Consider the following 11,454-nt stretch of genomic DNA (forward strand, 5'->3'; position numbering starts at 1 on the left):
TCTCTCCTTCCTGATCACGTGGGTCCTGCTGGGTATTCCATGACTCTGGGATTTAGGTTGGAAAAGGTCACAGAATCCTGTAGACCCATGGCTTCCAAGTGTTTCTGATTATGCATCCTTTTGGTGAAATATATATATTTACATATATATGTACGCATGTATCACTTATTCATAGGTTTTATACGGGTGCCACCACCACTAGCAAATCTCTGAGAGCCACAGTATATATACGTGGAGCAAATTTGGCTGTACTCCAAATGATCTTTTTTTTTTTTTAAAGATTTTATTCATTTGACAGAGAGACACAGCGAGAGAGGGAACACCAGCAGGGGGAGTGGGAGAGGGAGAAGCAGGCTCCCCGCAGAGCAGGGAGCCCGAAGCGGGGCTCGATCCCAGGACCCGGGGATCATGACCTGAGCCAAAGGCAGACGCTTAACGACTGAGCCACCCAGGCGCTCCTCCGAATGATCTTGATAATTTTTAATATTTTTTGGTGATCTCCTGCTCAATTTTATTACAATGTGGCTGACATACTAGGGACAGGAGCAGAATCGGCTCTGCCATTTTCTTCAAGTTCCCCCATGTTCGCGTTAGCGTTCAGACTGCAGTTTCTCTGGGTAATGTTCAGCCCCTTTTCCATTTGTCCGGAGTCAATTTTGGCTAATATTAACATAGAGATAAAATAATCAGTACATCCTCTTAACCAGGGCTTGAAATCTGCAGTAGCACCCCAGTGGCACCCCAGCAAGGGATTAAGGCGGCCGCTGCCTCCCTCTCTGCCCTGGGTCCACTCCCGGTCAGTTCTCTCAAAGCTGTGGCTGGTCCACACAGACTAAGGGGCTCCCAGGGTCAGCCGGTAGAGTAGATATTAATAAAGCTTAGTTTCTTTCTTTCTTTCTTTTTTTAAGATTGTATTTATTTACTTTGAGAGAGGCTGAGAGAGAGGAAGCACAAGCAGGGGGAGGGGCCGAGGCAGAGGCAGGAGCAGGCACCCTGCTCAGCGGGGAGCCCGATGCGGGGCTCCAGCCCAGGACCCTGGGACCATGACCTGAGCCGAAGGCAGATGCTTCACCGACTGAGCCACCCAGGCGCCCCTAGTTTCTTTCTTTCCTTTTTTTTTTTTTAAATAAAAAATAGCATTTTCTCCCACATCCCAGTGGGTTCTCTTGTTTGCTTTGGAGACGACTGCTTTAGACAGTGAGTGGAAAGTCAAGCTCTCCTGCTCTCTGGAAGTTCTGCTCTGACCACAGCACTCAATTCTTTCTTTCTTTCCTTCTCAAGAATCAAGTTCCTCCTTTCTGTCTTTTGGGAAGCAACTAAGATTTAGTCAGACAGAGAGGTTCATTTGGGGCAGTTTTTCTCAGAGAGCTGGAGATGTTATTTTTACTTACCAAGTTGTGAGGGGAGGGCAGTCTAGTCAGGCAGTGAGGGGCTGGGGTGGCTCAAGGTAGCTGGGAGAGGGCAGTGGCACTGGTTAGCTCGCTCATGGACACCCTGGCCAGACACAGCGCGGATGTGTCAAGTGCACACACACTGAGGTGACGGGGGTACAAGCACAGAGCAGGTGCCATCCTGAGCCCACACCAGCACGACTGAGCTTTAACTAAAAGCCAGTTGGTTTAATCACACCATAGTGGCATGTACTAGGTAGTTATCTATCAGTGCATACAAACTACCCAAAACTCAGTGGCTTGAAAACAATAAAACTTAGTACCTCACAGTGTCTGCAAGTCAGAAATCTGGGTGCCACTTCCCAGGTCCCCTGCTCAGCGTTTCGCACGGGCTGTGGGCATCTTGAGCCTCCTCAGGGGTGGGTCTGATGCCAAGTTCATTCACATGGTGGTTGGCACGATTCAGTTCCTCATGGACTGTTGGACCAAGGGCCTCAGTTCCTCAGGAAATTTTACAGTAGCAACAGAAAATGAACACAGGCTGTACTGAAGAGGAGAGAAATGGGCAACAGATATGCTTTAATATGGGTAATTTGCTGATTTTTAAATTACGCATCTTAAAAAGGCAAAACTTGATTTATAAAGTCTTCTTAAGGAGAGAAGGCTATGGCTACTTCCTTGGCTGAGCAGGGAGCCCGATGCAGGGTTGATGTGGGGCTTGATGCAGGGCTTGGTCCCAGGACCCTGGGATCATGACCTGAGCTGAAGGCAGAATGCTTAACCGACTGAGCCACCCAGGCGCCCCTGTGGAATAGGTTCTTGATTTGGGGTTAGATGCTCTATGTTAGGTTATTTAAAGTCTGTCTTTTGTTAGCAGTTGTCAGTTTGTTAACACTTGACTGGGAATTTGATTCATCATGTAGCAGCTGAGAGCTCAGTGTCAGGGCTTGGCATCCTTCCTCTCACCTTCTAAAATGCATCCTCTCAAATGGGGCGCTCATCTGAGAACCTAAAAGAAGCCACCCCAACCCCTCACTGCCATCATGCAACCTACAAAAAGTAGTAAGGGATATTTGCTCTGGGAGTTCTTAAAGCATGTCTGCAGAACAAACATGCATCACTGCTACATAGTCAAAATAGTTTACTGATTGAGACCCTATACTTTCTACAGTAAAAAAATCAGAATTTGTAATGCAAGACATTAAATCTAAAGACCCCACAAGTGGTCTATAAAACAATATTGCTTTAAATATGAGCAAGCACCGAAGTTAAAACTTTCCTTTTGTAATGCAGCAAGAAAGATGTGGAAGGTGGATGGATTTTAATACACTTGAATAGGTTTTGCTACTAGGAAGGGAAGGAATAACAAAGCATAAACATTTCCTGAGTGTGTGCTACGGGCCAGGTACTCTCTTAAATGACTCCCACTCAGATGGGGCCACTGATACTCAGAGAAGTAGAGTGACTTGTCCAAATTCATAGAACTATTAACTGGCAGTGCTGAGGTTTGAACTCTAGATATTTTGGCCCTTTTTTGGTTTAAGCTGTGCTTTTTTTTTTTTTCCCTTGGCCTTGACATCATAAATTCATTCTTTGCTGGGATCAGGGAAGTTGTGTAGCTTGGGCAGTGAGCTCCCAAGGAAGGATGGAAAGCCCTGTCTTCCCAAATCATGAACTTCATATCTTAGTGGCTTGTACATGTAACTAGAAAGGGTAAGTGGTGAATATGGTAGCTCAGAGAAAGCCACACTAGCGTATCAACTAGACAGTGAGCTTTCATCCAGAAGATAGTGGATTCTCTCCTCTAATTTATATACCATCTTAGAAGTTAGGAGGGCAGGACAACAGGGGAGAGTTCTACAGGCCAGAGGGTTAATTAATAGTCTGTTCAGAATGCCACAGGGCAGCTCAGTAATCATAAGCTTTACCTGAGCGTAACTCTAGGGAGAGAGATTTCCTGTTACAGGGCACATGGACACCCACATCTTGGCACAGAAGGACAGGTGTCAGTTATAGTTAAGGCATTCAAATCCCTACATTTAAGTCTGCATTTCTGTCCATAAGTATCCTATTTTTCACGCATGAGTATGAAGTCTTGAGTGTTTAGCTGAAGGATCATTTGATCCATTTCAAATTGAAATTTCCAAGGTGTAAGGCTGGCAGGCTAACTTTATATAATTTAATCAAACCTGTCAACTTTTTAGGAAAGCTATAACCCATATATAAGACCCTAAGAATTTGCTGGACTGATGTGGGGTGGGTGTCCAGAAAAGCTTAGAGTCCATCCAGGATTTAAGAGAAGGCAATATTAACAGATAAAAGCCAAGAATCCAGGGCTTGGCCCTGGATCAGGGAATTAGAGCACTGCGGAAACTGGAGGCCACGCTAAAATGCAGATTCCTTGGCCCCACTTCAGACTGAAGAGTATCTGAGGTCAGGCTCCTCAGATGAATGTGACGCCACGAGCCCACGTACTGATATTTGGGAACAATTGGCTGCCGGTCGGTAATCAAGTTTGCAGAACAACAGTAAAACAATGAAGACCTTAAAGAAATCGTTGTGAGCCTCTTGCAGGAGAGGAGAGTACAAAGGACTAGCTTTGGGGGGCGCCTAGGTGGCTCAGTCGTTAAGCGTCTGCCTTGGGCTCAGGTCATGATCCCAGGATTCTGGGATCGAGCCCCGCATCGGGCTCCCTGCTCGGCGAGAAGCCTGCTTCTCCCTCTCCCACTCCCCCTGCTTGTGTTCCCTCTCTCGCTGTCTCTCTCTCTCTCAAATTAAAAAAAAAAAACAAAAAAACCCTTTAAAAAAAGACTAGCTTTGGTTAGGTCCTCTGGTTCAGAGAGGGTCAGGCGGCCTAAAAGGGTCCGGAAGGCTGTTAACTCAGGAGCAGCAGGTAGAGGAGCGGGGGGACGTGGGAAAACACCATCAAGACCAGCAGTCAGGGGGAGCGAGAGCAGACTCAGCGTTGCTTTCTCAGCACACGCGTACAAACAGGGCTTCCTGAAGCCGAGCCCGACGCCCGGCGACCCGAATACGGCTTCCCTGCCCCCGTAAATTACCTTCTGGGAGGTGGGCGGGCCGACGCCGTGACGTCACGGGGCGGGGCGCCGGGGGGAAGTGACGTGGGAGGCGGTGAGGCCTGAGAAGTGCTATCCGGACGCGCGCTGGCATGTCGGCTTTGACGCGGCTGGCGCCTTTCGTTCGCGTTGGAGGCCGGTGGTTCAGAGGCCCCGGCTCGCGGGGGGCTGGAGGCAGTGGAGTTCGTCAGTGAGTGCTGGCTGGGGGAGGGGCCTCGCCTGCTTCTAACGGAAAACGCCGGTCTTCGGGACGCCCTCACCTTGACGCCGGGCACCTGGGGTGGACCGGGAGCCTGCAGCGACCTCCGCCCCGAGGCATGCTGGGACTTGGAGTCCGGCTCCGCGACGCCGGGGCCGGGAGAGCTGGGGCCGGGGGCTCCGGGAGGCTTCTTTGCAGGTTTTTATGACCTGAGCCGAAGGCAGACGCTTAACGACTGAGCCACCCAGGCGCCCCCGCTTGCCAGGTTTTAAACTGTATCGGGTCACTCCGGCCCCAGGGGAGGCCTGCCCTCGGGAAATTCAGTTAATCGTGGAGGCAAGCTGGAGCTAATCTGGAAGCCAGAGCAGGAGGGAAGAACCTGTACCGTATGTTTCCAAGTCAAGTGGAGGCAAGGAGTAGCACAGAGGCGCCGCGGGAGACCTAGATGTTATTTTTTAAAGCAGTTTTAGGTTTACAGCAAAACTGAGCGGAAGGTACAGAGATTTCCCATAACCTTCCTGCCTCACAAGTGCATAGCCTCCCCCATTATCAGCGTTCTCCACGAGAGTGTAGAATTGATTGACACATTATCACCCAAATCCCATAGTTTGTATTAGGGTTTACTCTTGCAACACCAGAATCGAGAGCGAGCAAAAGAAGAGTCACCTGTGAAGTAGCCCAAAAATTCGGCTGGAGAGCATAGTGCTGGGATGCCAAGGGAGGGCACCTGCCAAAGACAAATTGGTAGTGCGGAGAGATTCAGTAAGGGCAGGATGGAAAATAGAACATTGGATTTTTACGGGTGATGTTCCAGGCCCCTTAGATCATCATCATCTGCATTTTTACAAGAGGCAGTGCAGGGTCGTGGTTAAAAGCAGGATTCTGGCCCCAAACTGCCTCAATTCAAATTTCACCTCTGCCACACTCTAGCTGTTTGGCCTTGGAGAAGTTTCTTGATCTCTAACTGCCTCCGTTTTCTCACCCGAATGATGGGGATAATGTCAGTTTCCAGGGAACTGAGTAAATAACGATTCTGTAAAGTGTTTTGGGACAGCGGCTGCTGCCTAGTAAGGACCTTACCAGTATTGTTTAACTGTTGTTAGGGAACTGAGACTCAGGAACATTAAAGGAGTGACTTGCTTAAAGTCACATGACTCTTAAAGCTGTGGAGCTGGGACAGGTGTGGGTTGGAAAGAAGGAAAAGGCCTGAGTGACCTAAACAAGGACAGTCATGGAAAGCCACCAGCCATAGCCCTTGACCCTGCATGGGAAAACTGAGGAGTGCTTCTCTTCACAGAGGTGGTGTTACTTATGTAACAACACATTATTATCACACACAGTTGTGTGATAATTAAGTGGATAGGTATGGAGCATCTTCCAGGTACCAGGGTCCTTTCTAGGTTGTAGGGATAGAGCAGAATACAAGAAAGAGGGCGCCTGGGTGGCTCAGTTGGTTAAGCGACTGCCTTCGGCTCAGGTCATGATCCCGGAGTCCCGGGATCGAGTCCCGCATCGGGCTCCCTGCCTCTCCCTCTGACCTTCTTCCCTCTCATGCTCTCTCTCTACCATTCTCTCTCTCAAAAAATAAATAAAAATCTTAAAAAAAAAAAAAAGAATACAAGAAAGATAAGGGAGCTTCCATCCTGGAGAGGACACAAGTTGAAGAGAACATGTTTAGGTACTGTTAAGTGACATGAAGAAATAAAGCAGGGGATTAATCTAGAGAGTGCCTGGGAGGGGGTTGGATGGGATATTTTACTTAGGATGATGTGGCAATACAGGCCTGATAGTGATTTGAATAGGACCTGAGTGATAAGTCAGCCAAGCAAAGATGCCGAAGGAGCCTCTGACAAGGAGACTGCAAATATTGACATTCTGAGTGCTGATGATGGATAAGCAAGCCAGTGAGGCTGGAATGGGCTGAGCAAAGGGGAGAGGTAGAGGTAAGGTCAGGGGAGGGGTGGGGGCAGGTTAGTGACAGCCCTGTAGGGATTTTATTTTAAGAATGATGGGAAGCTATTTGAGACTTTGAAGCAGGAAAATGATATGATCTGGTTTCACTTTTTTTTAAGTTTATTTATTTTTAATAATCTCTGTACCCAATGTGGGGCTTGAACCCATGACCCAGAGATCAAGAGTCATACGTTCTGACTGAGGCAGCCAGGCACCCCTTTTTATCACATATTTTTTGATATGATCTGGTTTATGTTTTAAAATGTAACTTTCACAGAGTTAGGATGCATTTTTGTTTTTAAACTTGACACTTAAAAATCCTGGGTTGGAATAGCCATTATTTCTTGGGACACTGTTTCTTCCCCATTCTGTTTTCTCCTTATGGAACAGGAATTGGGCATATGTCAAGTTTTCTCATGCTCCTAACCTTAATTACATTTTTTTATTTCTAGAAATTCTTTTTGCTGTTTTTAAACCTGTTTGTTCTTTATAATGAGTTTCTTTTTCCTTGCTCTTAATTTCACAGTGCTCCACACTCAGCAGGGAGTCTGCTTGGGATTCTCTCTCCCCCTCCCCCTCTTGTGCACTTTTTTTTTTTTTAAAGATTTTATTTATTTGACAGAGAGAGATAGCGAGAGCAGGAACACAAGCAGGGGGAGTGGGAGAGGGAGAAGCAGGCTTCCCGCGGAGCAGGGAGCCCGATGCGGGACTCGATCCCAGGAACCTGGGATCATGACCTGAGCCGAAGGCAGACGCTTAACGACTGAGCCACCCAGGCGCCCCTCTTGTGCACTTTTTATCTCTCTCTAAAATAAATAAAATCTTAAAAAAAAAGATTCTCTCTGCCCCTCCCCTTCTAAAAATTAAAAAAAAAAAGATTTCCCTCTTGCAGTCAGTGACCCACTTTCTTTCTCTTTCTTTCGATTTTATTTCTTTAGAGAGCGTGAGCAGGAGGAGGGGCAGAGGAAGAGAGAGAGAGAATCTCAAGTGGATTCTGTGCTGAGTGTAGAGCCCTACCTCGTGCTTGATCCCATGATCCTGAGACCATGACCTGAATCAAAATCAAGAGTCATTTGCTTAACCTACTGAGCCACCCAGGCGCCCCTCTTTTTTTTTTTTTTTTCTTTTTAAAGTGATCTGTCCACCCAGCATGGGGCTGGAACTCAAAACCCGGAGATCAAGAGTCGCATGCTCTACCAACTGAGCCAGCGAGGCGTCCTAGTGACCCACTTGTTTCAAGGAATAGTTAAAACAGCATGTCACTCTAGCAATAATGAGATGTGGAGTTCCTGGTAGTGGGTTTGAACTGTAATTCTCAAATATTTTAATGCATTTAACTGATGGGCCCTTATAACTAGATTGTATCTAAAACCTATCAAAGAGGAAGCCTGTTGTTACAGTATATTGAATTCCCATCCCCATGGTTTGTTTGTTTGTATAATACAGTATTTATATGCACAGATCCTGAAGACTGTTAAATAGAATTGGCATATGATGGCATTACAGAAATAGTGTGATATATTCTTCAGGTTGTAAAGCAATGATGCTTGAGGGAGCCTTTTAAAAGTAATGTGTGGTAGAGGCACCTGGGTGGCTCAGTATGTTAAGCGTCTGCCTTTGGCTCAGGTTATGATCATCCCAGGGCCCTCCGTATAGCCCCACATCAGGCTCTCTGCTCAGCAGGGGGCCTGCTTCTCCCTCTCCCACTGCCTGCCACTCTGCCTACTTGTGATCCCTCTCTCTCTAATAAATAAAATCTTTTTAAAAAATAAAAGTAATATGTGGTCAGGGGCATCCGGGTGGCTCAGTCGGTTAAGCGTCTGACTTCGGCTCAGGTCATGATCTCAGGGTAGTGGGATCAAGTCCGACATCGGCCTCTCCACTTAGCAGGGAGTCTGCTTGTCCCTGTACCCCCCCCCCGCCCCGCATCTCACTCACTCTGAAATAAATCTTAAAAGTAATATGTGGTCACTATTTTTAAAAAAGATACATATTACTCAGCCATAAGAAAAAAAATCTTGCCATTTGCAACCACATGGATGGAGTCAGACAGTATTATGCTAAACAAAATAAGAGAAAAACATGATTTCACTCATGTGGAATTTAAGAAAACAAATGAGCAAAGGGGGAAGAAAAAAGAGGCAAATGAAGAAACAGACTCGTAACTACAGAGAACATACTGGTGGTTACCAGAGGGGAGGTGGTGGGGATTAAGGGGTGCACTTGCTGTGATGAGCACCAGTTGTATGGAAGTGTTGAATCACTATATTGTACACCTGAAATTAATTTTTTTTAAAGATTTTATTTATTGACAGAGAGCGAGAAACAGTACAAGCAGGGGGAGCTGCAGGCAGAGGGAGAGGGAGAAGCAGGCTTCCCGCTGAGCAGGGAGCCCAATGTGGGGCTCGATCCCAGGACCCTGGGATCACGACCTGAGCCGAAGGCAGATGCTTAACGACTGAGCCACCCAGGCCCCCACCTGAAATTAATATTATACTATATTGTCACTAACTAGAATTTAAATAAAGACTTAAAAAAAAAACATACAAAACCTCCCACATACATACATATGCAAAAATAAAAGCCATCTTATATCATCGATAGTTAATTACCAATATTTTATGTAGAGCCTTCCAAATAAAAGTGTTAATATACTGAATAAATATTTACATAAAAATGAAACTATCACTTCAGTGTGGTATGCTGATGGGAATTCTAATTAAGAACTGTGTCTGGTTCATAAAAAGAAAATTATTAATATTGTTTGTTTATAGGCAATACATAAGAGCTTAGGCTTTGCCTCCAAACAATACCCCGATGTTTTCATTTGTAAACATGAAGAACCATAGGATCTGTCTCCTAGGGGGTTATGAAAGTAAATGATAATGCATGTAAAATGCTTCGTGTGGTATACGGCACATGGTAGACACTCAGGAAATGATAACTATTCATAACCTTTAAGAGCAGGACAGGCTAATAAAAAGGTAATATGTATCAGGGACCATTGATGTATTCATGTTCACAGCTGTACAGTGCATTTTGAAGAAATGTTAGTGCAGTTTTGGTAGTTTTTGCTGCACAAAAGAGCACATTGTTTTACAAGCTGTTCTTAAATTTGTGAATACATTTTCTGTGGAAATTCTCTATTTTTGTATAGTAGAATATGTATAGCTGCTAAATAGAACTTGACAGTAATGCCATTAAGTACAAATTATATTATTTAAGTTAGATTCAATCAGTATTTATAATCTAACTGAATAAAATGCAGACCTCATGGATTGTGTCCCACAATTTGTCAACAGAATCTAAATGGAAAAAAAAAGTTGTTCATATTGATTCTTTAAGGCTCTTTGCTTTGTTCAGAACTATTAGCTTATTAAGAAGGATTTGCTGGTGCAGTTAGAACATGTGACTCTGATCTCAGGGTCATGAGTTCGAGCCCCACATTGGGTGTAGAGATTGCTAAAAAAAAAAAAAAATTAAAGATTTGCTGAGTTCTCTTTCCCATGTAGTGTTCTTTATATTAAGAAAGACTGTAATAGAGCAGAGGACGTAATTTACCTTTGAAATAGATATGGCTAAACAGAACAAGATTAACTTCCTGATTTGTTTTTTTTTTAGATAAGCTAAGTGCCCAGCTACTGCAGGTTCACATCCCTTAACTGAAACTTTGGGGCCAGTACCCCTATTTCTGCTGTAAAATCCATGAATATTCACTAAAGGGAAATAATCGTCTTTCTTCCTTGCAGACTAGTTTTTGCTGCCAAACAAGTTTAAAAGCAAGCTTATGGAAAATGAGTTTTGAGGGATTATGGAGCTCTGTCATCCTGTACTTCATGGAGGAGATGAGAAATGTTAGATTTAGTTTCTAGTTGGAACTCAAAAGTTTTGGATGACTTTAGACTTAGAAGAGGTACCAAGGTGCATGACGTTTGTTCTGTCTCGTAGTGCTGGTGGTGGTGTGCATATCGAGCCACGGTATAGACAGTTTCCCCAGCTGACCAAGTCCCAGGTGATCCAGGCCGAGATACTCAGTGGGACCATGTGGTTCTGGATTCTCTGGCGTTTTTGGCATGACTCAGATGCTGTGCTGGTAAGTGCAGGAGAATAATTCTAATATATCAATAAAATATTATAACATTAGATTATTACTAATACATTAATAGCTTAGCTTTTTTTTTTTTTTGTCCCTGTTTGTAGACCATTTTTGTATCTGGATATATCCCTTTACCATGTCTTTGTGTACATGCAGGAATCCTGTTATTTAATGGAATACATTATCTCTGACCTTTCCTACTCACAGATGTGTATGTAGGTAGTCCATCTCTTATGGCTTCTGTTAGGTTGCCATATTTGGAAGGAAGACTAGAAACAAATTGTTTTACCTTCTGAACCAGGGGTTCATCAGTGGGTTAAGTTTCACACTTAAATTTCTTTAAATGCACCTCACACCAGTCAGAATGGCTAAAATTAACAAATCAGGAAATGACAGATGTTGGCGGGGATGTGGAGAAAGGGGAACCCTCCTACACTGTTGGTGGGAATGCAAGCTGGTGCAGCCACTCTGGAAAACAGTATGGAGGTGCCTCAAACAGTTGAAAATAGAGCTACCATACGACCCAGCAATTGCACTACTGGGTATTTACCCCAAAAATACAAATGTAGGGATCCAAAGGGGTACGTGCACCCCGATGTTTATAGCAGCAATGTCCACAATAGCCAAACTGTGGAAAGAGCCAAGATGTCCATCAACAGATAAATGGATAAAGATGTGGTATATATATGCAATGGAATATTATGCAGTCATCAAAAAAAGAAATCTTGCCATTTGCAA

General features: G+C 44.8%; 1 protein-coding gene and 1 long non-coding RNA gene across 2 annotated transcripts in view; one reads left to right on the forward strand and one right to left on the reverse strand.

The window, feature by feature from the left end:
* Window positions 1-302: 302 nt before the first annotated feature.
* On the reverse strand, window positions 303-4,564 carry LOC112810954 (uncharacterized). Its single transcript, XR_003204924.2, has 3 exons — window positions 4,451-4,564; window positions 1,715-1,932; window positions 303-660 (listed from the first exon to the last, which is right to left on the reverse strand). It is a non-coding gene; the product is annotated as an uncharacterized lncRNA (long non-coding RNA).
* The window catches only part of NDUFB2 (NADH:ubiquinone oxidoreductase subunit B2), a 15,853-nt gene continuing 8,917 nt past the window's right edge, over window positions 4,519-11,454 (forward strand). The window contains exons 1-2 of the mRNA XM_025854833.2: window positions 4,519-4,658; window positions 10,569-10,713. Of these exons, the coding sequence (XP_025710618.1) occupies window positions 4,561-4,658; window positions 10,569-10,713 (243 nt within the window). The 5' untranslated portion in view covers window positions 4,519-4,560. The remainder of the gene's footprint in view (window positions 4,659-10,568; window positions 10,714-11,454) is intronic.

Source organism: Callorhinus ursinus, unplaced genomic scaffold (genome assembly GCF_003265705.2).
Source record: "Callorhinus ursinus isolate GAN/ISIS: 27379988/994484 unplaced genomic scaffold, GSC_fseal_2.0 scaffold12, whole genome shotgun sequence".
NCBI lineage: Eukaryota > Metazoa > Chordata > Mammalia > Carnivora > Otariidae > Callorhinus > Callorhinus ursinus.